Consider the following 27666-nt stretch of genomic DNA (forward strand, 5'->3'; position numbering starts at 1 on the left):
AAGAAGACAACACAGTAAAGATAGAAACCAAAATATAATTCAAAAGAGGTGCGAGAGATTTTTTAACATCCAAGGGAAGATGGGAAATTCTTGTTCCCAGCATCCTTTTTAAGAAAAGAAGCTTTTATAGAAAACGAGGTCTCTAAAAAAGATTTAATACAACAGAAAAAGAGCCAGTGCAGAGAAGCTGTCCAGACTAAATTGCATTTATATTAGATGTTTCTGAAGAAAATGAAATAGCTAAGTTTTTTTGGATACTATAATCTAGGGGATAAGGAATTATACAAGGACATAAGAGATCCCAAGTTCAACTCCCTCCTTTGCCATCTCCACGTTAGTGACTTTGGACTAGTAACTTCTTTCCCTATTACTCATTTATCCCCCCATCTCAAAATAGGAACAGAACGCTTACTTAGAAAGCACTTTGCTCATAAACCAAAAATGGGACAACATGCTGTAGCTACAGGATCAGCTTAAACAAGCACTACACTGAAGTGGCCCTACCCTCAGTGTTCATGTACTGTGCAGCAAGTAAGATCAGAAAACTGATGGCAGTTAAAAAAAATAAACTAGCACCAAAAAAAGTTTTATTCCAGACCAGTTTGCAAGGACTGCTTCTCTGGAGGTACTGCCAGCTTGTAGCAAGTTAAATTAAGTAATTATGGTATTAGATGATAGTGGTGCACAGAGGCTGTCTGTCGTCTTAACTGCTAACAGCGTTCTGTATTGTCAATGTTTTCCATTCACTCAATTTTCAGGACACCTCATGGAAGTAGGCTGCAAAGCAGCTAGACCATTTCACACATTGGAGAAGAAAGGCTACACAACCACTGGTTTTGACTAGAACTATATTCTGAAACAATTCCAGCAGGGACTGCATCTCAAAGGCCTTCAAGCTTGGGTCTACTTTAGAGTATTTCTTCTCTTAGACAAATTATCTTTTAAGAAGCCCCCAGCATCTTTAATATACTATCTGCCTTTAAAATAGAATAATGTCCTTCCTCCAGAGCTTATACCTCTCCTCTCAACTTTGGGGAAGTAAAGAGGAAGCTAGTCAACACAGACAACTGCGAAGTCCTGAAAGAGTCAGAGCAGAACCAATTGCTTAAAGGGTCAATGGCTGTTTTGGAAGAAAAAGAAATCTAATGCAAGATAAATTCAAGGGCCAAAGGAACAAAAGTATTTGTTTAAATTATTTTACAGTGTTTGTTATTGTAGTACAGCTGATTAATAGTTACCACACACTGAAAAAAAAAAAAATCAGAGTGAACTGCTGCACACCACAGAACAACGTTCACTACTGTCCTCTATTCCAGATGATCTGGACAATCACGTGCTGTAACTTACACAGACTGCATTGCTGTTTTCTCCCAATTCCAACTCCTTTAAAATTATCCCTTCCAATATATCCTCTTCCCAATCCTCTGTCCTTACACAAGCTTCTTATCCCCAGCTCCATCCCTTCTCCTCAAGGTACCGGTTTCCTTCTTCAGCCAGTCTTATCATGGTACCAAATTTCCAGCACATCCCTCTTCCCAAATATAATCCCATCCCTTCTTGTCAAAATAACCTAAAATACTCCCATGTCCACACCAACTCCTTCTGCAACTAGTCCCCAAGTCTCCTCTTACTGCTGGTCTGCTCTACGTGTCCATCACACCATTGTCTACCACCTTCCTGCCTCTTTGTCTCAAGACGGTTCATGTTCAGACCCATCTTAGAAGTACTTTCCCTGTAATGGAGGTTGTAGCACTGGGACCCTCCCAAACAGCAAAACCCCAGCTTTCACTCACTCTTTGGTGATGCAGCAGTTTTGCTCTGTTAGTCTGCTGTGAAGGGAGGAGTACCCTCAGCCAAAAGTGGATGTGCTGCTCACTTTCAGCCTCTCCTCCTCCTCCCCAGTGGAGAAGACAGGCTAACCAGACAGGGCTACGAGCTCTGAGGAAGAGGATAGGGAAAGAACTAAAGACGACGTAAAGTTGGTCTATGTTGTAGAGAAATAGGTCAGGCTATCACAGAGATACTGCTGCTACAGTGTTACTTACTTGTTTTTCCTGTAGGAGTGGTCAAATACAGGAACAGGTTGCCACAAAAGGTTACAGACTCTCCATCCTTGTAGGCATTCAAGACTCAGTTTGACACAGCCCTGGGCAACCTGGTCCAATCAGACTTGCCTCGATCGGGGCTGGACTAGATAACCTCTGGAGGTCCCTTCCAACTTGAAACTGTTCTATGGTATCTAATCATTTTGATATTGCATACCTTTAAAACAGTATCACCATGCTGTTGGTACATCATCCACCCTGCAAATCTAGTCTCCTATCGTATTTTTATTAATTTTCCATTATTTTTTAAAATCAGTCTGTTTTCAAACTCAAGTCTCTTCCCCCGCTTTTCTGCTGACTTACATGCTGCTTTCTCCTCAGCTTCCAGCAAATGTCTTCATCCTTCTTCCAATCCAAATCTCACCAGCTTCTTTCCCTAATCCACCTCATTGCTTTTATTTCTGTGCATTTGCATCACTAAGCTTTTTCTTTAAACCTCCTGTCTGCCAGGAATTTTGTCAGCAAGAACCTGGGAGAGAAAGGTTTCCTTTACCCACTTCAAATATTGCACCTCATTAGTTAAAAAGCAGCTGAAAGCATCCATTTTTAGGAAAATACATGAACACTGGGGTGGGGCCTGCATGGCTGCTCAACAAGATTGATGCACGTGTATTCTACTTAATCTCAAGAGCTGTCCCACAGAAAAGACAAGTACAGGCTTAGTCATGAGATACTCACTGAAGTGAAAACTTGAGACTTGACTTTGTGAACTCTTGCAAATCTTCACAGATCAAACGCAAGTTGCAATTTTCAAAGGCACGTTAATGATGATATTTGGGAAGACTTTCACAAGGACAGTAATGCATATTGCATTCCTGAAATGATTAGTCACCAAAATACTCCTATGGTATTCATGCAGAGAAAATCTTACCATTCTTTAAGATGGTTAAAATACTTCCCACAAAAAAATCAGCCTGAGACAGAAAATGATTAGACTGAAAAATATCTGAACTGAAAACAGTGTCTGATAGAAGGAAGTAACAGCCAGTCACAAGACGTAATGCCGAAACAAGTCTCGCGCTGGTAGTTACAAAGCAAAAGCAGTGAGTTAGTGATGCGCGCTGCTGACTTTATTATCCTTTTTGACAAAAGTTGCACCAGCAATGTAAACCCCCAGTATAACACTGGTAGATAAAATATACCATCCAGCAGGGTACATAGGTGCAATTTTTAATTAACACCCCCCCAAATTCTCTGAATAGAAAAAACTGTGAACTCAAGTAGGCTTTAAATTCTCAATACTCAGAAACCAGAGGGCTGCGGGGAGGGGGGAGGAGGAGAGAGGTTGGTTAAAACTAAAGCATTTTTCATGAAGACTTCATCAAGTTGCCTATCTAGAGAACACCTCCTGTATTTTTCCCCTCTACTAATACTCAAACAAATAGAATCTTTTGGGTGCTGTCACTTGTTTTGGAGAAAAGACGCGATGTTAAAAGAGAAGGTTTTATGTAAACTCAATCTAGCAACTGGAAACAGGAGTCTCTGCTGAAAACTAGGAATCAAACAACTAAGAAACAGCAGGTGAGAGAAAAAGCAAAGCAAGAGATGGTAGAGGGCATGCTGCCATGGAGCAGAAAGTGGGTTTGGGGCACTTGGGAACTCCGGCAGCTGAGAGGACAGCATGAGGAGACCCCATGTAGTAGAGAATGTGACAAATAACTGGAAAATAGCAGGAATTTGCCATTTAAAGAATGACTATACCACTGTATTGCTGGTCAAAAGAAAAAACCTGCAGTGACAGTAGCAGAAACTCCTTAGGAAAAAAAAAAAAAAAAAAGATGATGCTTAGAGGATTAACAGGAAATAGAATAAAGTTTGTAATAGCAGTCATGGAAGAAAACTTACAGTTATAAAATGCAATCTAGAATGTGCAGGAAGAAAGAACTGGGAAAGACCGACAGGAAAAAAGCTACTCCAGACATTCAGCAACCTTGTGATTGTTCAACCTCCTTGCGCAGACAGCACTGAGAAGTTTGAAATAATATCCATTTATTTCATTTGAAAAGAAACATCACTTTTATTTTTAATATACTTCTAAATAATGTACAAAACATTGTAATTTTATAGAACTTTATAAATATATATATTATATTTATCTATAAATATATAAAACTTTATTATAAATATAAAAATTTATAAAAACAATAAAAATCAATCCAGAAAAGTAAAATGTCAAATGACACATAACCCCACAATACTGGAACTTTCATTAAGGAATGTTACAAAACTCCATTCCCATGTTTGACAAAGCTGGATCCCAAGATCAGTTTGTCAGCACAGTAACATAATTAATTTTTTTCTGAATTAAATACTGGCTGCATTAGGGTCCTTAACAACTGATATGATTACAAATATCAGTAATTTCCCTAAACTAGTCTGATTAACAAACATTTGTGAAAAATCAAAATTAGTAACTACAATTAACATTCTGGTTAAATACACTTCAACTGATAATTAATATGCATTACAGCCTTCTGGGTCTCAGTGCAAAAAATTACTTACATAGACTGAAAAACTGACTAGTCCAGACAAAGTTTTTTTAGAGGTACCAAGTGTATAGCTTACTAATTACATAAAGTCATTTAACAGCTGTAAGCTCAGAAATAAAAACATAGCAGAACTAAGGCTCTCTAAAATCTTACTTCTGTTCCCATATGTACCTGTATGATAATCTTTTCCAGTATTACACTAGAAATCTGTAGGTGGGTCAGAAATGAAATCTAGATCCTGTGGATGCTTTGATCAAATGCTTCAATAGGTGAGATGTTCTTTCTTCATCAACAGCCTTTACCTTTTTCAGTATTTTACTATCGCACTGAAACATTGATTTCATGCTATAATCGGTCAGGTTGACTTTTAGTGAATAAACGTAACAAATTACTTCATGTTAGGCATTTCTAAATTTCTACGTGCCTTCTCCTATAATCTTAAATTCTTTTACTGTATTTTTTCCACTCTCTTGTAAAGGCAAGCAAAACATAATTAAACAGCAATTTCCACCACATTAATCATCCACCATATAAAATGGAAACAAGGCTGAAATACAGAACAAAAACCTCTACTAAAGAATCTGGTAACAATAGTTGATTCAGATAGAGGGGTAAGATATGCAATTTCATAGCAAATTACACAATTATTTTCTAGCAAGGAAGTGTTGCGAATTGTGAACCATGGGCTCTAACCCTGGCCCGGGGAGAAGAACCTAATCAAGACTGACGGCACTGTCAGCTGCATAAGCATGATGTATACACTCCGAGTGGCAGCACAGCTAACTTGCAGAGACTCGTTGCCCAAAGCAGAGGTTTTCAGTCAAACTCAAGGCTCCTTTTTACTCTTTTTGCAGTACTTCAACCTTTCTGTTCCACCAGAGATACATCCTGATTATAATGCAGTTCAAGACTAATTCACTGCCACAGAGTTTGGTATCTCTTCAGAAATAACATAAATGCAAGACCAAATTTACCACTGCCATAACCAAGCACAACTCTGACTTCAGTATGAGCAGTGCGAACCACATTTAGCCTCACAGTTACCTTATGTTCCAGCTTTTTCCCCCAAAGTCATCATCATACATTCAGTTTACATTGTGAATCCCATCTACAAATCATGAATGTTAAAAGTATTGTCAGAGATCAGTGCTTGCATTTTATAAAAAAAAAAATGGATTAACCAGTGCAAATAATGAATGTTTACAAATCCTTACCATAACTAATATTACAAGATTATGCATATGTGTGCAATTTCACACTGTGGGAGTGCTAAGGATGCTATGATTTTCAAATGTATGGTACTTAAAAAAACACAGGCAGATCAGAAAGCCACCCACCAAGAAGTCCTACACGTGTGGAGAAGACTCAGGTTGATCCCAAATATGACTGCTAACTTCACGTTTCTTGAACATATTAGAGAAGAAATTACTGGTTTATCAATGGAGGTCAAAGTACTTCCATCAGTGTATTAACTGTCAACAGCGCTGACAGAAAGCTAATTAAACTCATGCTGCAGCTCTGGGACAAGCACCTCACTAGCAAATGCTTAGTTCAATGATCACACCTGCCTTGGGCAGCACTATTACAACAGCACTGCTTCTAAGTAACTACCCCAATGACCAGTACAGCTTCCTGAGCCAGAGATTTGAAACAGATTTGGGAGTCTTCCGAGATATCCGATTCCAAAAAGCCTGCACTGAATAATAAGCAATTGAGATCCATACAGCACCATTTGCAGAGGTACAGAGACCGGGATTCTGAAAGCTTTATTAAGGTACAAAAAGGTATCCTAATGCACGTGGTCAACGATCAATGCACTGAGACAGTTATTCTTAGTACACTGCCCTATAGGTTTAGCATGAGAAAGGGCCATATAATCTGTACCAAAACATCAAATTCAAATATGACTGAAAACACTTATGCATCATTCAGAATACTTGTGTGTGTGCATAGAATGGCTTGCAGGTGTCCTGCGACAGGAACAATGTAACTCAGCCACCAAAACAAGCCAGCGAGTTTCTCTCAACTCAGATGGTATTCCTTGCTCAAAGTTAAGACACATTTCTTCTCTCCTGGCCAAACCTGCATTATCAGTGCTCAGGCATACCTTTTTTCTAAAAAAAAACCCATTTCTTTATTGCAGACTGACTGGTAATAAATTATTTTTAATAGTCAAAAAAAGGATAAACAATTGTAATGTGCACGCTCAAACAGAACATTTGGCCTGAGATCAGAAAAAAGCTGAACCTATGGTAGGTCATCTGATTTTCCGTTTTATACTTGAAAAGCTTAGAACATGATTAACAAAGCTGAGAAAACCCACAACTTTTAAATAATTTTTCAGCACACGTTAGTGAGATGAAGCACTAGATTTCATTCCAAGTGGATTTTCCCCCTGGAAGTCACAAAGTGAGAAACAGACTTAAAACACTTAACCAATGAACCTATGTTTTTTTAAAACTACTGGCTTTTGGGTTTTGTTTTTTACCATCAAGTATATATACACAAAATACTGGCTATATGAAGAAGACATCCAGATGACGCATGTCAGAATTGTATTCAGATTACTCCTAGGAATGAGCAGTAATGCCTATTTGCAGTTAAAAAAGATACAGTTAACTTCTGAAGCACTTCAGGAGGCTACAATCCTTAAATCATAAAACCTCCAGTTACATCAGTGAGTGTTTTAAATAAAACAAGGAATATTTGGTGAATATGTGAATACTTAAGGGCTAAAAATTTGAAAGAAATTGAGACCAACTATTCCTATCAGTGTTTTACTTTCGTGTCAGACAGACTTCTAACTCTCCTAATTGTCAAGAAATCACAAAAGTGTCTAATTTACATCACCAAAACAATTAAACCTAGCTGTGCCCCTTCAAATCCTGCAAATCCATTGAGACTGCCAACAAAACAGGGAATTCTGAGTGGGTTGTTTTGTGTGGTTATGAGTTAATTAGTAATCTGATAACTACATTACAGATGTACCAGTATTAGCCATGACAGTTAACAGCAGTGTTTTAGTCTATGCTTGTATTTCAGGAACTAAACGGACAGCCTACTGAATTGCCAACCTTTACCCTCAATTGCAAAAAAGCAGATTACAAATGTAAATTGAAAAACAGTACATCTAAACATATTCTAAGAAGCTCTGTGTAATACCATGTTAGCTCAGTATGAATATACTTAAGATATGGGCAACACCAACTAACTTGCAAATACAGACCAATCTTCCAATTCTGGAGAAGTCTGTCATCAGAAATGAAGTCCAAGAGCATTAAGCAGATAACACAATTCTCCCCTCAAGAAGTGTATATAAAGGAAAACATTCAGCAGACAATAAAATACAGACCAAGGGAAGCACTAAGTAGTTGTAAGTGTAACTCTGATGTCAACTTTGAATATTGCAGAACTTGCTGGAACTATAAATTCCCTTCAAAACTGAGAGATTAATTTATTTATCAAGTGTTATCTTGGTGGAACAAAGTACAATCCCACTGTACAATTAAAAAAGCAGTGTAACCCAGAAAATTTTAGCAGACTAAGTCAACTGGAAGCATTCCCTGATTTAGTCCAATTCCGTTTTTGAGTAACTGATCAACAATTCCTGGTGCACAGCGCACAGAGTGAGAGGACCAAAACTATATTCCCTTAAGTAAATACAACTAAGAGCAGACCAAGTTACAGACTTAAGGTACAGGCAGAACCCCATAAACCCCATTGTGCCATGATGGGTCGTAAGGCTTCCTTCCCCTCCTCCTCCAGAAATGTGGTGTCCATGGACAGGCATCTCCCTCAGATTCCTCACTCCATCCTCAGAACAATACCTATGCACACCTCTATTTACAGGAACTTGCATTTCAGAGCTGAATTCTCAGATTCCAGAAGAGGATCCATCTGTTCGGATCACGATCCATCTTAGGGATCCGTAAGTTAAGCAGAAACCTTCCTTCAATCTTTTGGGATCTTTTATGGCAGAAGGCACTGGAATAGGCTACCCAATTCATGCTCTCTTTACCAGGTGCACCAATTTCCTTGCAGCACAGAAGAGATGAAGAAACAACCTGCCCACCTATTAATCCAGAAAAAGCAGAAAGCACGCTGTTGAGCTGCAGAAATGTGCAAGATATGTGACAATACATGAAAAAAGCCAGTGGCAAGGAAAGGCAAACAAAGGTTGGCCTGGGATGCTATGGTATGTACATACACGTCAGAGGCAGCGGGAGTTACAAAAGATAGCATGAGAAGCAGAAATCACGGGGATGAGCAAGGAACAGGGTACAAGTCAAAATGCAGACAGGAAGAGAGTAACGAAGGAATCTGACTACAAGAGCATGGAGACAAGTTAGATCTTCCTCGTGAGGATTTGCATTCTGTCCATTGCAATGCTTGAAACTGGAAGAATTGCCCTGATTATCAGGAATGTGCTGTTCGCTTTGTGTGTGGAAACTCATCCAACTTCAGCTGAGCCCTATGCTTTGGAAAACAAGTAGTTTCACACTGCCAACTAAAGACTCCTCAGAATTTAGTAACAGTGTTTCTCAAAGACTCCACCTATGCTGAGCATGTTTTAACCCAAAACTAAGGCCAAGACTTACATGCAACAGCAAGGAAAGATCAACATCCTGCACTCTAAATGAAGCCCAATTACACTGTAAGAGAAGCAACCCAGTTCAAAACAGTCATCTTTTTAGCTTTATTTTACAACCCATACATTTTATTAAGGCCGATACATAAGTCTGCAAGAATACACACACACACACAAAATGTTTTAAGGAATGCCCAGAAAAGATGGCGTCCAGGGAGAGACCATTATCACCACCAAACTTAAGCTGAGGAACCCTCAGCCTAATCCCTCTGGACGTTCAACAGAACTGTAGGCGAGAAGGCAGCCTGCACACAGCCCACACACCAGAAGCACAGCTGTGAACAGCGGGAACAGCAGGAGCGGCCTGCTGCTTAGACCTGTTTACTGCTCAAACTCCTACCAATTCCCTTCTCCTGGATAGTACAGGACAGCAAAACGTGGGACAGCAGCAGTCTGCTGAGCTGAAGCAGTACATAATTTTGAGATATTCTAGAGACAAAAACAAATTTACAGCCTAATTTTGGCACCCATTACCAGGGAATATTCATCACTTTATTATCTCTGCGTTCATCTCCTCTGAGAAAAGGGATTACCAGCTCATGACAGAAGTTATTTTGATGTTTAAGCATCAAATGCTACACAGGAATGAAGACAGAGTGAAGCCCGTGTGACTTTCTAGCTAAAGAAACTTTTACATTTAAGCATTACAAATGCTTAGGCATTTGCTTTATTTGAGCCTTTAATATAAGGCTCTTCCTCAGATAGGATACTAGAAATGAAACATTATTTCATTGAAACATTATTCTCATTACAATAATGAGAATAGTTTATGTAAATTATGGAATCAATTTGAAATACATTTCTCAAAACTGTTTAAAATGTTTATTTTTACATCTCATTTAAGCTGCAATCTATTACCAAAACAATCATCTATTACTTGACTACGTATTCCCGAGTTTCATTTTCTGCAGTGATTCAGATGAATAGCTTCTGACATATATACAACTTGAAAGCTCAAGACTTTAATGCATGAAATACAAAGAAACAAGCCATGAAAACATGGTTATGTTGTACTCTGCCATTCTAAAGCTGTATGGCAAATACACTTACACAAAGAAGCTAAAATATACTACACGCATACTACTTCTCTTAAAAAGCTACTAGTTAAGGATAAACAAATTTAATTTTTAGGTACGATCACCTTGAAGCTACAACAGAAATATCTAGTATATAGTCCTCTAAGGCATAACAGATTTACAAAACCTGAAGCAGAATCTTGAGAAAACTGTATGACAAGAGAAAATGTTTTCTCAGACTATGAGGTTGAAGTTTCCATATCACTGGAAACAAGAATAACATTCCTTAAAAGTACTGGTATCACTCTGCATATAAAGTTAAATGTAATTCTTTAGTAGTTCAAAACAAACCCTTAAGAGACTTTATACATAACTAGAGCTGCTCAACCGTAGGCTTAACAGAAAATTTAACTTGCATGAAAGTCACATTTTTTCTTGACGAACAAGCACCACAAATAAGACCTTATAAAAAAACAAAATCTTTGCGTTACTGCAGGCAATTTTTCTAGAGGAGTAGATTCTCGTTATCCTGTTCTATTAGAAGTTCTAGACAAGAAAAGGTGAAGGAAACAACAAGAAAAAACAGGCTGTAAAACGCTTAAAATTATTTTGCATGGTATTTTAGCGAGTTGAAAGACATGAAATAAATAGGTGATTTCACAAGCTCCGTGCAAGGACCTTCTCCTGCGTTAGCACGGCAACAGCCCTCTCATGGCGCTACAATACAGCAACGTTAAAAATAAGCAACTTCGTGCAGGAACAGTGAATTATTCCTTCCCAAAGGCGCGCGCATGAAGCCGCACGTTAGGCCGAGAGCGCTCTGAAGGCAATTGTTTCAATGCCCTTTTGCAAGTTCGCCCTCCGTCAAAATGGAAATACCACGTTAGGACAAAAAAAGAAAAAAAAACACGTAAAAATAAATTAACCCCCCCAATTTATGCACGCCGAGCGCCAGCAGTGAGCGCCGGGCGCCCCGGGGCGGGAGCAGGGCACGGAAAGCGCCAGGATCCGCCGCCGCCGCCCCCCTCCCGCCCCGCCGCGCCCCGCGCGGAGAGCGTGCCCGAGCCGGCAGCCCCCGCCCGTGACGCAGCGGCTAACGGGCGCCCCCGCGCCCCGTCCCGCGAGGGGGCGGCCGGCGTGGGGCCGGCCGGGGCGCCCAGGGCCCCCCAAGGGCGGGGGCGCCGCCCGGGGCTGGGAGGGGGCGGCGGGGGCCGCGGCCGGTGCCCAGCCCGGCGCACCCCGCGGTGCGGGATGCCGGCGGGCCGGCGCGGGCAGGCCCGGCGGGAGGGGGAGGGGCCGGGCCGCGCGGAGCGGGCGGGTGGCGGAGCCGCGGCTTTATTCGTGTCGGTCGGTGCCGGCGCTGCCCGGCTGCCCCCGCTCGCTGCCCCTCGCCGCCTCCCTACGCGCGGCGCAGAGGGCGAGGCCCGGCCCGGCGGCCCGGCGCGGCGGCCCCAGCCGGAGATGGCGGTGGTTAGAATAAGGCACACTGGGTAAAAACACATTTATATACTAACCTCGCCGAGAAATTTTCCAACAATTCCTCCGTCCGACCACCATGCACCAGGACAGGAAACGGCCGCCTCAGCGCCCGCCCGCCTCAGCACCGCCCCGAGCCGCGCGGGCGGGCCTCGCGCCCCGCGCTACCGCTGCTCCTATTGGGCGCGCCGTGCCGTGCGTCACCGCCTCCACTCGCCATTGGCCGCCTCCAGGCCCCGCGCCAATGCCCATTGGCTAGGCGCCCGGGGCCCCGCCCCGCGGCTTCATGGCGTCTCGGTTATGCTGGGTTCGGGGCCGCCGCCGCCGCCATTTTGTACCGCGGGGAGTGAGGCGCTAGTGCGTCAGCGGGGGAGCCGGGCGCCATTTCCTTCCCGGGGGAGGGCGCCTGGCGGCAGCAGCGCCCGGGGACGCCGCGGGTCTCTCGGCGGGGGCCGCGGAGAGGGAGAAAGCGAGGGAGGAGAGCGCGGGGGCCGGGCGCGCCCTGAGGCGGCTGCCCGTGGCAGGGCGGCCGGCCCCCTGCAGTGGGGACGGAGCGGCGCGGCCCGAGGAGGCGGGCGCCTGGAGCTGGGTCGCCGGGCGCCAGCGGGGAGGGAACTGTTGGGTCGGCCGCGGCCCGCCCGCGGGCTCCGGCCCCGCCGTCGCGGCCCCTACAGACGGCCGCGGCGCGTCCTGCTGGGCCCGGGGCGCCGCCGTCCATGCGGAGGCGGTGCGCGGGGCTCCGTCCCTTGTCGGTGCGGGAGCCGGAGGGAGACCGCTGGAAGGGTGCAGGGGCGCGGTGCCCTTGCGGAGGGGCTGCTCGGGGCAGGGCCGTGCAGGCAGGCCTGGGGGGAGTGAGCACCCTGTCCTTCCCCAGTCTCGTTATCTTCTGCTATTTCAGCCCAGCTTTTATGGATAAGGACTCTGTTTTTAAAGCTATGATTGAGAATATTTGTCCTTGGGTGATTTTTTTGGTATGGAAACATAAAATAGTCCAACAACAGCTCCTCTGGCAATTAAAGGGTATTACAGTTACTTAAGTAGATGATTTTTCAAGAAACCCCAACTGTGTAATTAACATGAGCTATCACCATCAACAGGACAATCGCCCTGTTTTATGGGGCTTACTTGACGTTTCTGAACATGACCTATAAAAGAATTTAAGATTTTTTTGCCTGAAACTCCAGAATAATACTTCTAGATTCTTGCAGTCATACAAACAGCCAAAAATAACTTACTCCTTAATAGGCCTAATACAGAGCATTTTTCCTTTCTTAGTTTCAAGTTTTCCTTCCTGTTTCTTAATAGGAAACTTTCACCCAAAATACAAATTATAGCCATCAGTTTGATTTGAGGTACAGTAACAGTGAAATACCCAAGATAAAAACTTGTGTTTTGGGTTTACCAACTCCTTTATATTAATAGATTACTTGTTAACATCTCTGTCAAATCCTACAACTCAGTATTTCCCATTCTGAAGTGCCTTCTGTTTCTAGCATCAACGTCTAGGAATGGTTATAAAAAGCAGAAATATGCAAACCAATGATACAGCATTTAAATAAACTACAGATTGATTGCAAAGTAATTTATAATCCGTGCCACAACACCAGACCAATGAAGCTTTTCCACATTCCTGGTTCTGGGTATATGGAAAGTCCCACAGAGCACAGGGAGGAGAAAAACCCAGCTCAAGGGACTCCACTCTGGCTTTTAAGAGTCCATAACAGCATAATATAGAGACCCTTGGACCTTCCAAGCTTTTATCAAATTTTGATAAACCTTTTTTTTTTTCTTTTTTACTACTGCATTCAGGTTAAAACTTGAATAGTGGATTGAGCAGAAATTCACAATTGTAGTGCTCTTCCCAACTACATTTTGTAAAATAAACCAGATGCCCACTTCTGTATAGATTTTCAGAAGCAGTGTTCATCCACTGCTGATCATATACCAAAGATAAAAACTTAAGTAGTAGCCCAAGTCATGGAAGACTGGTAAAGTCTTTACCAACATACAAAGCCTGGACCAGCATTACCTGAACTTGACCACATCTTTTAAATCAAACCCATACGTAGACAACGCTGGGTCTGCCACTAATACTGACTTTGGAACCACATCCTTCCCCCGGGAGCCTGCAGCACCCACTGAGGAGCCGTTCCCTCAGCTGCATTGCTTGGAGCCATCAGCGAGCACCAGTCCCATTGCTGAAAACAGAGAAGGATGCAGCCGTGTATTTTGGTGTTGAATACACACACACAGGGCATCAGCAGGGGTATGACTGCCTACAGTATGAACTACTTAAGTACAAAGTGCTTACAGTTTCTGAGCAGCATCTCAAGGGAGTTACAGGGGGACAAATTGAGGCCCAGGAAGTGAAAATGGTTAGCAAGAGAAAGTACATATGAGGAAGGATGGAAAGGGAACTTGACGGAAACATGCAAAGATAAAATGTGCTCAGAAGCTTCATGATGTTCCTACTCTTGAGAAATGGTAGTCGCAAGAGGAGGTAATTTCCTTTAGAAAAATACAACTTAACCCATTAAACTTAGCAGGATCAATTACTAGGCACAATTAAAACCATCTGCATGTTTATTGTCGGGTATTCTGTAATTAATCCACTGCAGACTTCTTGAATCTTGCAGTAGTAATTCTAGGCTACAAGAGATTTGAACAGAGCTTTGCTGTACTATGCTGACACCTATTAATAATTCTTTTAAGATAGTGATTTAGGAAAAAAGGGTATTAAATTTACCCAGTATGTCAACATTTTAAAAAAGTGTATACTATAAGCCTTTTGTATTTAACAGTTAAGAGAACTGTGGTTGCGCCTAACATTTCTGCTTGAAGAAATATTTTAGAGAGGAAAATACAAACCTTAGAGCTATGTAACTAGAACAGGACTCCCAAGTACTGTAAGAGTACAGCTACATTCAAAACACCACACTGAAATAAGTGAAGGTAAGGATTTGCTTTAGATGTTTATTAATCCAAGGAGATCTTCCATAATAGAAAAAACAGAGGCTTTCAATTTCCCAGCTCTTCCTTTAGAGTTGCATTATCCTTGAAAATGGAATAGATAAGTGCAAGTTCTAGGAGGAAGATCAATTTTAAATTTGACATAAGTGTATCACTGAAATTGATATATTGCATCACAAAATGCACTATCACCACCAACAACAATGCAAAATTGTTTTGCAATTTATATAAATACATTTCTTGGAGCAAAGGAAAGCAAAGTTCTAGATCCATTCTTAAAAAAGATGCTCCTTGCTAACCAGTCTAGCAACACATAAAAGCACCCTTGAAGAAAGACTGTATTCCTCACACCAAGATAAAATTCTTCCCTTGACTTGTGACTTGAAAAATATAACTGTTCCAGAAATGACAATGGCACTAAATTGGTGATTTTCCCCTCATTTTTTTCATCTGCTTTGTATATAGAGCCTTCTCACTGCTGCTCTGTCGTCTCTTCTGCCATGAGGCAAAAACTGTCCTAAACTGTCTCATCTGTCCTAAAAGGTTCTCCTGCATTTTTTGGGATGCATAACAAGATAAGCAGATACCCAAACAAGCAGATGTTCAGAAATTATTTATGTCAAACTGGGCATTTTTCAAGGTCAAGGAATGCACAGGAAGAGGCATGCTGTAATTATGTCTGTCACCTTTTTCTACAAAAATAAAACCTTGTCTAGATATTATCTTGAGGCCAGAGTACACCTGTACATGCTCATGAGTTACACAGTTACCAAAAAAACAGTTCTGCTATATGTACTTGGCCGGTTAGCTAAAGATTCAAAAGTACTACCGTGGTTCTCATACCACTACTATAATGGATACTCTGATTCAAGGCTTAATTTTTTAGGCTTTTTCACATCAGATGCAATATCCACCCTTTTAAGTCCACAATTTGCTTTTAAAGTATCCCTTTGGTATTCGGCTAGGGCAACGTGGCATTATAGTCCTGGCTCAGTCTTTCACATTAGCACTCTGTGCACAGGGAATTGTATTTGCCAAAGAAAAGCAGACCAGAGAGGAGTGCCTGGAAAAACCCATTACACCTGCCCAGAGAAACGCTAGCGGTTGTGAAACAAATGGAAGGCAGAGCATGGTGCTGGTCAGCTTGTCAAGGAAACCCCAAACCACGAATTCCTGCTACTCTGCTGATGCAAAAAACCACACCACACAAACCAATTTTCTGAAGACTGCATTTTGAGTATCATAATATATATATGTGCATTTCATTTTTACAGATATAAACTCAGTTTTTAACCTGTTATTTAAATTTTGGAGGCTTACATTAAATTAAGGTAGCTTGTTTATTATCAATTGTAACAGCAGGTGACATTTTTATATAAAAACAGCCAAAAGAAAAAAAAACATTTGATTTAAAAGACCTGACACCAATGATCTCAAGGCAAGATCAAAAACCTATGGATTTTTGCTTTTAGAAAAGAAAAAGGGGGCATTTAAGCCAACCCATTCACAGCATCTCCCTGCTGGCTTCTTCATACAGTGGTTTTCATAGTGGTCCCAGAGGGAACTGTATTTTGCCTCTCTAGCTAAAATACTAGTTACTATAGCAACTTTGAAGGAAGAAAATTGTGGCTTCAGAAATGAAAGATTGGCAAAACTTCAAATACACTTGTCTGGATCAAGCAGACAACAGCACACACTAATGCTCGGAGTGCAAAAAGAGGGGGAATGAAATGCAACAGTAGTACACCTGCACTACCACGTGCTGGAAAGTGCACCTGCACTACCATGTGCTGGAAAAAGAATATTTTGCAAAATTAGGGGAAAAAATTGCATTCATAGATCATAGCCCAGATTAGCCAAATTAAATTGTTGTGTTTTCAATAGATTGCATATATAGATGTTTCATCCACACACTTCAATCGACTCTTAAGAGCAGAACTTCACTGTTTACCTGCTTTAGAGAAGATAACTTTTTCCTCAGTGCTTACAGTACACATTTGTATCCAAATTTCACCTTGTACAGTGAGATCTTTAAGAAAAACAAAGGACACGGAGGGTAGTTTGTTTTTTTTTTTTAGCAGCAATGAAATATCACTAACCCCTTTTTACATAACCGAATTCAAGTCACAACCAGAGGTGACTGCACCACAAAGTCACCAGGTACAAAACTGCTAGTTCATTTTAAATTAATAACTTGAAATTATTTTCCCCAATACATCCCTTATTTTTTATTTTTATTTTTTATAAACAGCAAACATTTTGCTATTTTTGTACATAGGCTAGCAGGCTTGTTTCAATATGAAAGTGCTAATTCATTTACAGATTTATCAGTTATGTAGTGCTACATTAAGTGTCCAATATTCTACATATGAACAATCTTGATAAATGGAAATGATGAAGATTAAGTAAGGCTATCTGATTACCTTAGCTTATTTACATTAAAAGAATAGACACCCAATAGGAAGGGAGAAAAGGGAAATAAATTGGGCAAATACTCATACCGCCACAGGTGTAAAAATTAAGTCTGCCTTCTAGCTTGTCCTGTAAATGAGACGTTTTAAATAGTCCTGCAGCCCATGCCTATTTTTTTTCCTCAGAAAAAGAAAAGCTGCCTTCATGACATCCCCTCTTGATTTCCGATTTCCAAAGTGTGTCATTTGAAGCTTTAAATTCAGATTCTTCCTATCTTCAAAAAACCCTCTGGTTTGCTTTCCAGTATTAGGTTGCATGATAAGGTCCCACTTCTGGGGCTTTTGTCCAATCTATTTATCAATTAGTTTAGAGTGAGTTGTAGATAACATGAACCAGTTCTGGAACCACTATTGGGAGGAACACAAGCTCTTCACTACAATCACACAGTAGCAGGAAAAGTGATAATTCAATTCATTCCCGGGGCAGGGCCTCCAAAATTAAATGAAGTTGGCACAACTGGAGCATTGAATTTGTATCCTCCATGCTTTTCAATCATTTTGGATTCTAAAACAAAACAAAAAAAACAGAAGGAAGGTATTTTAGTGTGTGTGTAGGGGGGAAAACAGATTAAGATTTTGTGACTGACCATTTTGAGTCTCTCTGAGATAGAGGTTTAACCTGGGGTTACCCAAGAAAGTAATCAGCACCCACAAAGTGGAAATGTGCCAGGCCCCAAACAACAGATGGACTGATTATTTATTTATTTATTTTAATTTCTCAATATTGTTGTAGCTATGCTTAAATGAATTTATATTTGAAAAAGCCCACACTTTAGCTTTTGGACATGAATATGTAATTTTCACATTTCAGAAACAGGACCTGAATGAATGCTGGACTTCAGAACTTGCTAATGGGTGCCCAATTCTTTCTGATTAACATTAATAGACTTTTCAGTCAAATCAGTAACAGAGCACATGTACAAAAAAGCAGTACACAGATAGTAGCAAGGTTTTCAGTGTTCCTATCTCAATTCAACCATATAAGCAGAAATAGCCACTGAAGCACCAGAAAGAGACTTTTTAGTATACACACATTTCCCCGCCATACTCAAGCAGACAATTCGGAGTTTAGGCTACTAGACCATATAATATAATTCTGAGAGAAAACTACCAAGTTTATCACTTTTCATTTTCAACCAAACCTTAAGATCTTTAGGCATCTGAGGTCCACATATCCATCACCGTAACTAACAGTGATAGTGAAGCTGTCTGGTTTTACTAGCTGCATATTCCGTCCTTTGAAGATTATGGTAAGACTGGTTTTTACAAGCTCCAATGCATGGACAACTGAAAATTAGGTTGGTAAAGAGCAGATAGAAATGTGTATTTCTATCTACCTTTACTACAATCTAGATAATGCAGAAGATGGCTTATATTATTCCCAGCTCAAGATAACAATGCTTATTAATGTCTCATTTCCAGTCTAAGAGCTTTCTCCTACCTCAAAGTAGTTGCAATCTCTCTCTTTCTGGAAATACAGGACAGCTCATATTATCTAGAGGATCTGCATTTTGTCTGTTTCTTTGGAAACAGGCCAGAAAAATGTTGCCATGGCTGATGAAGGAGAACATGACCTGGGGAGCATCACTTTGTTCCCTCCTAGCTCCACAGTGCACAGAAGACAAATCTCTTAGCTTATGGAAATTCTGCTTAGCTACATTAATGAGAGATAATTATATTCCAAATCCTTCTAACAGGATGTCCCCATGTGTGGTAGGTAGCCTAAATGGAATATCAGTATGCTCTGATAGTATGCAAGAATTTCCTGTAAGGATCTAGTTGCTCAAGTTAAACTTCAAAATCTGAACCTAACTTGCTCTATGAATAAGCAGCTAAAAAGAACCCAAAAAACCCCATTCTTTCTTATAAAATGCACAAGTAGAACATAATCTCATCAGTACAATGCCTAGTGCTTGACAGGGGTCACAGTGAAACTGTATTTTATAACCATTAAAAGTGGACGATTCTGGACACTTAAAGCTTTGTGAGGTAATTTAGGCTGTTTTCTGACAAAAACTACTTCTAAAATGTGCATTCTTACTACCAATCTTTTTATTGAAAGATTTCTGAACTTCTATTTTGAAACATCTTGTAGTAATTGCTCAATAACATGCAGGATGTGAGACTGGACTGATCACTCAAACTTCAGCCTTGACTTTAGGGAGCAATATATATTGGTTTACTCTCAAACACCTGGGAAAGCGTGCAAAAAAAAGAAGAAAACTGAAGATCTGCCCACTTCCTATATTTTTAGATCTGTATGATCTGTATTGAGGAATAACAATCTGAAATATTTAACAGGCTTAAAAATGTAGCTTTACAGATGGATACTACTTCCATAATTTGGTAGTTTCCCACCCATAGAATTATTGTCTGTCCTAGCTGGACTAGGTCACATCAGAAAATAATTTGTCAGCCACTTAATGTGTTTGTTACCATACCTAGAGTTCATCCACCTTCAGGTAATCAAATCAATTGTTTTCAGATCCAAGCAATTATGACAAATATGCTTTTATTTACTTGGCCACTTCATTAAGACATTTCTATCATTCCTTACACCTGTGGTACGCCATACAATTTGTGCATTGAGGCTTTGTGACCTGACAATCTTAAAGAGATTTCGAACATCTCTGGAGTGTAAAACAACCCTGCTTTGATGAAAACATTATCAGGCTTGGATTATAGGCATTTTCTGTATTATGCTTCTTGAGCACATAAACAGCATTCAAACAGTGAAAGAAGCAATTAATGGTATAAAGGAGGAAAAATACCATGTGCTGCCCGCCTCTGGTCTGCCAGAGTTGCTATGTCCTGCAATTGTTTTCTTTGTTCTTCATTAAGACCCTGTGTCAAAGCTTGGTACCACACAGGGTTACGATTCTGAATTGCTGCAAGAGAAAGAAAACATAAGCAAAAGGAAAGTATTCATTAAAACGTTCTGTAACTCAAAGCTTACTAACTCACTACCATTTTAATCAGAATAATACTCTGTTAGGGTTACATAATTCAAGACATTTAAAAACACTAATACAACCTCTGACCTCTTCCATCCCACCATAAATTCATTCAAGCATCTCCCCCTGCTCTGAAAGTTTAATATCGGTGTCCTGGTTTCGGCTGGGATAGAGTTAATGTCCTTCCTAGTAGCTGGTACAGTGCTGTGTTTTGGATTTAGGATGAGAATAATGTTGATAACACACTGATGTTTTAGTTGTTGCTAAGTAGTGCTTACACTAGTCAAGGACTTTTCAGCTTCCCATGCCCTGCCAGCGAGAAGCTGGGAGGGGGCACAGCCAGGACAGCTGACAAACTGGCCAAAGCGATATTCCATACCATATGACGTCATGCTCAGTATATAAACTGGGGGGACTTGGCCGGGGGGGCGGTGACTGCTGCTTGGGAACTGGCTGAGCACTGGTTGGCAGGTGGTGAGCAATTGCATTGTGCATCACTTACTTTGTATATTCTTTTATCATCATAGAATCATAGAATCATTAAGGTTGGAAAAGACCTCTAAGATCATCGAGTCCAACCGTCAACCCAACACCACCATGCCCACTAAACCATGTCCCTAAGTGCCTCATCTACACGTCTTTTAAATACCTCCAGGGATGGGGACTCAACCACTTCCCTGGGCAGCCTGTTCCAATGTTTAACCACTCTTTCGGTAAAGAGATTTTTCCTCATGTCCAAAATCATCATCATCATTATTATTTTCCCTTCCTTTTCTGTCTTATTAAACTGTCTTTATCTTAACCCACGAATTTTACTTTTTTTCCCCGATTCTCTCCCCCATCCCACGGGGAGGGGGGGGAGTGAGCAAACGGCTTTGTGGTGTTTAGCTGCCTGCCGGGTTAAACCACAGCAGTTGGCTTCCCGTTTCCAAAGAAGGAACTTGTTCAAAGCTCATATTGGAAAGCCTGTTTGGAAGCTTTCAACAGGTTCTAATTTAACTAAAATTAAGTTAAAATAACAACTTGTTGGCCAGGAAAGGAAATAAAGTTACTTACTCTGAAAAATTGTTTTAAATATCTGATATTCATCAATAGGGTTGTCTTCATCATCAATAATTGTGGAATAGCCTTCCAAAGCAGTCTCTTCAGCATCATCTTCTTCCCAGTCTTCATCATCTCCATCTTCACCTGCCTGTTTTGCTAGAATTTCTAGATATTCTTGACCATCTTCATCAATGTCATCTTCATCACTCCCCAATTCCTCTGAGATAAATATCACACACAAAAAGTTTATCTCAAGAATAGCAAGAACAACTCTTTAGGTAGGTGGCTGATTATGCAAAACAGGCAATAGAACTGATAACGGTATAGTGCAGACTAGAAAGGGGGAAGCTCATTTAACTCCTCTCCTAGTGCCATGGTCTTCCCCCCCCAGACACTCTTCCCTCACTTACACCAACTGTGTAAGTGGGAAAGGAAAATTTTTCTGTCACAAAAATGTATATACCGATAGTTTGGAACAGCACTTGATAAAACCTTAAGCAAAGCAATATTCGTGCTCCAAAGAAAGTTTGAAATAATTTGATGAAAACACTTTTAAAGGCACATTCAAAAGGGCTGTTGAAAAGAATGCTTGAGAAATAAAAAATGTAATAGTATGAATGATGTATAATGACAACAGTCTGGAGAGTCCAGAATTCAACAGCAGAGATCAAAAAGAAACTGGGCTTTAAGTAGATAGATGAAAACCAACAGATACTCCTTTGTGAGTGATTGTTTGGAACGGTTTTCCACACTCAAAGACACCAGGCTGATGACAGAAAGATAAAAATAGGGAACAAGAACTAAAAGCTTAAGCAGAGTATAGGGAAAGGTGGAAGAAAGAAGTATATGGGAAATTGTAGGTAATTTTGAACTTCATATGAAGAATATGGCAAAAGATGTGAAAGTTTGTGAAATGACTGTATGAAGAAGAAAGTCTATAAAGGCTGATGAAGTTGAGATCACATTAGTCCAGGAAAAAAAAAATATCACAAGAACTGTCATTTTCAATACACAGCTAAAACACCAGCAGCTCATGGGACAGTTTGTAATATATAGTCCAAACTGTACAATGGATTAGAAGGATTCCTGCGAACTCCTTTTACTGACTCTTACCCCTCACTCAAATGGGAAACATGCCCCAATAATAATTCCTTTCAGCAACGACAGCATCCACACACAAAAAGCTAGCTTGATGTGACTTTGAAGAGACAGCCTAGGAAGTTAGTTTTTAAGAGGGACTGGAAAGTAAGTCAGATATACTTCAAAGTCATTAAAAGATACCCAGTGTTCTACTGCAGCTTTTGATTTTTTGAATTAGGGAACTCTGAACAATTCCACAAAGGAACTCAATCTCCATCAGAAAAAATGAGAAATACAAAGTAACAGCGATGTTTCAGTTTCCATACCTGTTTCCTCATCTTCTTCAGCTTCATCATCATCATCGCTGTCATTTTCATGCTCTGCATGACAGGCATATGCTCTTTTCAATCCATTAAATAAAAGGATAAAAGCTGGCAGGATCTGGCCAGCAACTTGATTTAAAACCTGTGGTATTTGCTCCAGATCAATAAGAGCACACAAGCCAAGCACACACATCTTTCTATCATGAAGTCTACAAAACAAAAGAGTAAAAAAGTTGCAAGTTTTGTTATGATTACAAGCAGGTAATACAGAGGTGTATCACAGAGAAGAATCTTCAAAATTAGAAACACTTACCCCAAGAAACAGTCCACGTCATTAAGCCACTGTGTTATGAAGTGATTAGTGACAGGCTCCACATTATTGGGAAAACGAAGATTTTCCAATGTATTTAATAGTAAATGAGGATTGTAATACAAAGCAGCTATGGCAACCTGGAGGCACATTGTTCGCAGTTCACTTGTTTTCACTTCTCTGGTCAATCTCTCTAACGCAGCTTCCACAAATAAAGGTATGCACTGAAAAGTGAGACCATTACAAATTTAGTTACCAAAATAAATTTTGTAGTTCTGTATTTCACAGTAAAGTTGAGAAATGGCATAAAACCAGTCTGGCACATAAATACAGAGGGCATAAAATGGGAATAATTTTTAACTGCCAGCAGAGGTCATACACGAAGATGAAATGAAAAGGTGAAAAAATTTAATCTACTCTGAGCACAGGGATTTTCTGACATCATGCACAGTAGATGTAATTCCTGGTTCTATAATCTTGTGTTTTAAAAATGAAAAACAGAGGAAATGTGTACACTAGGAAGTCCAGAAAAAACCAACTTAGTCTTTTTTAATATCCACAACAAAGTCAAGAGCTATTACTAACATTCCAAGAAAACAGCTATTCAAAGGAGTAGTCTCTTCAGAGATGCCACACTGAAAAAAAAATTTGCTACAGAAGATTTTCTTTGAAATAAATTAAAAATTCAAGTTTCCAGGGACCATATGCATAAGTATTAAAAAGCGTGCAAAAAATGTTTAAACAGCTATTATATACTGCTTGTCATGTACACAGCAGAAGCACACAAATTCATCTCTCAAATTCCAACTTTCGTATGTGCATAAAGACGACCCTGGTTCCTCTATGGCATTAACTGGCATTCTAGGAACTTCATTTTCATTCTTATTTATTTCAAGGCTATTAACTTGACAGATTGAATAATTTTAATGAAATATTCACTAGAATTCACTTAGAATATAATTAATTGACTTTTAGAACCAAGATACCCCTAAAACAGTATTCTTCCAGATTCATGAAAACACTTGAGTTTTGCAGTGTCCTAAATTCTGGAGACAGCGTACAATAACCCTCTCTGCAGTGCTGTTAACTGAGTAACATTGAAGTAGAAGACAGGATTATTAGTCACACTACACAAACTTCTCAGAACAGAACTCACGCTAATACATAATCAATTCATATTTGAGAATAAAATCTTCTTAAAATATCAGTTGTAGCAACCAAAGTTGTTACCAACCTGATCGATGCCACGCCCTTTACACTGAAGAATAATTACTTCTAACAGCTTTGCTGCATGACATTCTGCATCTTCTCCAGCAACTCCTGTAAGAACCTGAAAAGTAACAATTACTGTTGATTATATCCCTTCAAGAAGTATTTTCTATATACTGCTTTGCTTTGAAAAGCTGATACAAATTTATCCACTCTATTACAATGCTAGCATAAACATCTGTCAGTGAAGCAGCCAAATCTACAGCAATGGCTCAGTGTCACAACTAGAAACTGAAACATTGCTGAATGCGGGTAAAACTAATCTACACGTACAAATATTCAATAACTCTATGGATGTAGAGCTTACAACAGTAACTGTGTAAGCATCAGCTGCAATTTTGCAAAGGTTTATTTCCATACACAAACCAAAAATTTTTCTAATGCATTCATGTACTGAATTTTGTAAAAATTGTATTTACAAATTTGGGATATCCAGTGGGAGGCCATGCAATACCTAAAACTTGTGTTTTGAAGATTCACTATGCTCAGCTAATAAAACACTAATCACTAAGAGTTTATAACAGGCTAATTTTCTTTTTTATATATATAAAATGTTCAAGTATTTACAATCAGCCTAATCAGCCTGGTTGCAACTTGCTTTCAAACAAAGGCTGGCAAGAGTTATTCACTATAATATTTAAACATCTTCAAAAGAATTACTCAGAAAATACCATGGGCAGGGCAGCTGACAGTTCACCATAGTTCTTATATAGACACAACACACGATATCCAGAAGGGGAAAACTGAAATCCCCACAGATTACTATTAGAGATTATAAAATATTAACACCATCTTATAAAGAAGTGTTCATTTCCTCACATAGGGCTAACATTCTGGAAAGCTTTGTATTCTACATATTGATTGGATAAAGAAAGCCCAGTTGGCAGCTACCTATAATACACAGGAGCTGATAAGCTAAGTTAAATACAGAAACACTGCCCAAAAGTGACTGGACTGAGTCAAAACAAGTGCAGTCTGCTCCCAGCTTTCATCACTGCCTTGACATGAACTTGGGAAAATAACTTCCTATTCCTATCCCTCTACTTTCCCTCCCTACTCCACTTGTTTTAGCTAATAGATTTAAGGCCTTTAGCATATGTATGGTATGTGGTATCCTAGCCATAGTGAGGCTACAAATCTCAGATAAAAGAAACCATCTACCTTTTGCAATATGCATATGCGGGTTTTGCACGCACAAAGTGTATTACACAAAACACGCGTGCACAAAAACCTGGGTTGTTTAATCTGCTTTTGTCGTGTATGATTTACTTTTCCCTTTTAGCAAAAGCATATATCTGAAATTTGATGCAACCTCTTTAAATTTCTCTGCAATAACTTAATAATTTGTGCAATCGCAGAGGATGTGAAATAGCATAATGCTTTAAGAGCAGACATCAAAATTCTTCAGTTTCAGTCTGCTGTTGTGGAAAAAAGTACCCAGTTTAACAGTGTATTACTTCAGAGATCACAGGTTTTGCTATCACAAAGGAATCTACTTACCTTCTTGCACATACTGTAGATCATTTCAAGATATTTCGTGTCTGACAGAAGTGTATCTGTATCAACAGTAACATAATTATGCAAGAGAGGCATCATGTCTGTATTAAAAGAATGATCACAGTTAGATATTGTTTGCATGTTTTATTAGACAAGCTGTTAAAATCAGGTTGAAATCTATGTATTAGTAAGTTAATTACAGTTCTTGCTTAACGTTTGTCAAGATAAGCGTGCATCTAGTCATAGATGCCTTAGCAAAACAAGTCTGGTTGCAGCAACAGCAGAATAAAATACTTCAAACATAACCTCACCTTAGTGTTCTCCTAACATTTCAGTCAAGATGCAATTGTATGGTTGAAATCACATATATGAAACCATTTGGCTTTCTGATTTATTTGTATTACTTACCAGTAAAATAATCAAAGCCATCCTGCTGAAAGACTTCAAAAACAAGAGGAAGAAGCTGCCACATTTGTGCAGAAACTTGTTGACAGGTCAGACTATGAGCCAAGGAAAAGATCTCCTCATAGAACTCTAAAACAAACAGAATCTAGGTAAATTTAATGCCAATCCCATACGCTTAAAAAATAAGCCAACAAAAGTACAGATACCTAATACATGCTGCTGCAAAACTGTGCCAATCACTTGCAAACAGATCCCTTCCAGCTGCTGGGTAATCTGAAAAAAGGAGATTTATGACTGTTTTGGAGATTAAATGAAACACATTTTAAAGTAAAATTACTTAAGGCAGTTTATACAATATAGTCTTCTGAAAACAATTCAAAATTTCTCATGTTTTACAGCACTTAAGGTATAAAAGCAGCACTCTTAGCTAAGGATTTGTAAGATAGCTTTTAATACGAGGTGGTTTTGGAATATTCTTTGAATATTGGAAGAATCTCATTATAGGGTATCCTTTAGAAAGAACAGCCTGACAGTAACCCTATGCAACAGTTCAGTCCCATTAAAACACAGTAAGTAAATGTATATATCAAAGGGGTAAGCAATGGAAGTTGCAGAAAGTATGTGCTGTTCCGGAAAAGTGAAATTTCAAAAAACAAAACCAAAAACAAATACCAAACCATCTCCCAAGCCTAGCTTAGGATGTTCATATGGTATGTGGATAATCAGTCTAAATGCTGGTCTACAGATTCAGACGTTCTTCCCAATTACTATTTATTAGTCCATAGAACAGCTAACAAAACAGTCATTAACCTGTTTAGGGCACTTACCTTGCATAGGGACAAATAAGGGTTGAGTTTCTGGTCTTAGCTATGCAGGACAGGATTTGAAACTAACCAGCTAAATACCTTATCATGGAACACTGGTCATCCTGTGTGAGATGTCTCTAAATATAAATGTTTACTGATCAACATTTTACAATTGAGTTCCTCAGGACTAGCATATTGTTACACAAACTATAGATAGCAAGAATTTGCTGACAAAAACAAGTACATGAAAAGCTTGCCGAGCAGCTAGCAACAAGTAAATGAGCCGAACTTGGTTTATTGCATGGCAGCACTGGATTCCACCCTTGGGCATTCAGAATTCCTATTATGCTGCTTCCTTAGTAAAGTCTTCAGAACCCTGAGGGTACGATTTATTACTGAACTGTTTAGTCACTAAAAAAAAACTATAATGTATTTATCAAACAACAGTGGCTGACTTTGTCAAGAACGATTTTAATCAGCAATAGCATCTTTTGAACAAGCTGTACTCTGGACAGAAGTTAGTCCATTCAGTACAACAAAACTAAATAACAGAAGTTTTCATCACACTGGAGAATTCTACTGTGCAGATTAGGCAGGTAAAAAACCCTATTACTTAGCATAGCCACAACAGCTGTATTTACAGACGTTGATTCTGTTGCAGAGAGCAAACTAAGTCAGCAGAGTCAATGTTCAAAGCTAACTGAAGTTTTATTTATTTTCTTTGAAGGGCAGACCTCATCAAATCAGATGGGTTTTTCTAGCTGAGCTGACAGAGTTCCATCCACTAGAAGACAAGTTGCTTC

The 27666-nt window shown here is 39.7% G+C and overlaps 2 protein-coding genes across 6 annotated transcripts in view; both read right to left on the minus strand.

The window, feature by feature from the left end:
* The window catches only part of ZNF143 (zinc finger protein 143), a 42796-nt gene extending 30932 nt beyond the window's left edge, over nt 1-11864 (minus strand). For 2 of the 3 annotated variants that reach the window (XM_076344017.1, XM_076344015.1), the window contains exon 1: nt 11773-11864. The gene's annotated coding sequence lies outside the window, so the exon portion shown is untranslated. Of the gene's footprint in view, nt 1-3950; nt 3995-11772 lie in introns of those variants that run through there. The other variant, XM_076344016.1, reaches the window with a different exon arrangement.
* Nucleotides 11865-14687: 2823 nt separating this feature from the next.
* Nucleotides 14688-27666, minus strand: part of IPO7 (importin 7) — a 38463-nt gene continuing 25484 nt past the window's right edge. Inside the window, exons 17-26 of one of the 3 annotated variants that reach the window (XR_012995851.1) lie at nt 26264-26330; nt 26061-26186; nt 25656-25753; nt 24121-24216; nt 22890-23110; nt 22580-22785; nt 21186-21392; nt 19947-20063; nt 16656-17680; nt 14688-14817 (exon numbers count right to left, since the gene is read on the minus strand). Coding sequence is in view for 2 of the 3 variants with exons in the window: in XM_076344018.1 (XP_076200133.1) it covers nt 17583-17680; nt 19947-20063; nt 21186-21392; nt 22580-22785; nt 22890-23110; nt 24121-24216; nt 25656-25753; nt 26061-26186; nt 26264-26330 (1236 nt within the window). In the remaining variant the exon portion in view is untranslated. Of the gene's footprint in view, nt 17681-17899; nt 19369-19946; nt 20064-21185; nt 21393-22579; nt 22786-22889; nt 23111-24120; nt 24217-25655; nt 25754-26060; nt 26187-26263; nt 26331-27666 lie in introns of those variants that run through there. The other 2 variants (XM_076344018.1, XM_076344020.1) reach the window with 2 other exon arrangements.

The sequence above is a fragment of the Aptenodytes patagonicus genome, chromosome 7, assembly GCF_965638725.1.
Source record: "Aptenodytes patagonicus chromosome 7, bAptPat1.pri.cur, whole genome shotgun sequence".
Classification (NCBI taxonomy): domain Eukaryota; kingdom Metazoa; phylum Chordata; class Aves; order Sphenisciformes; family Spheniscidae; genus Aptenodytes; species Aptenodytes patagonicus.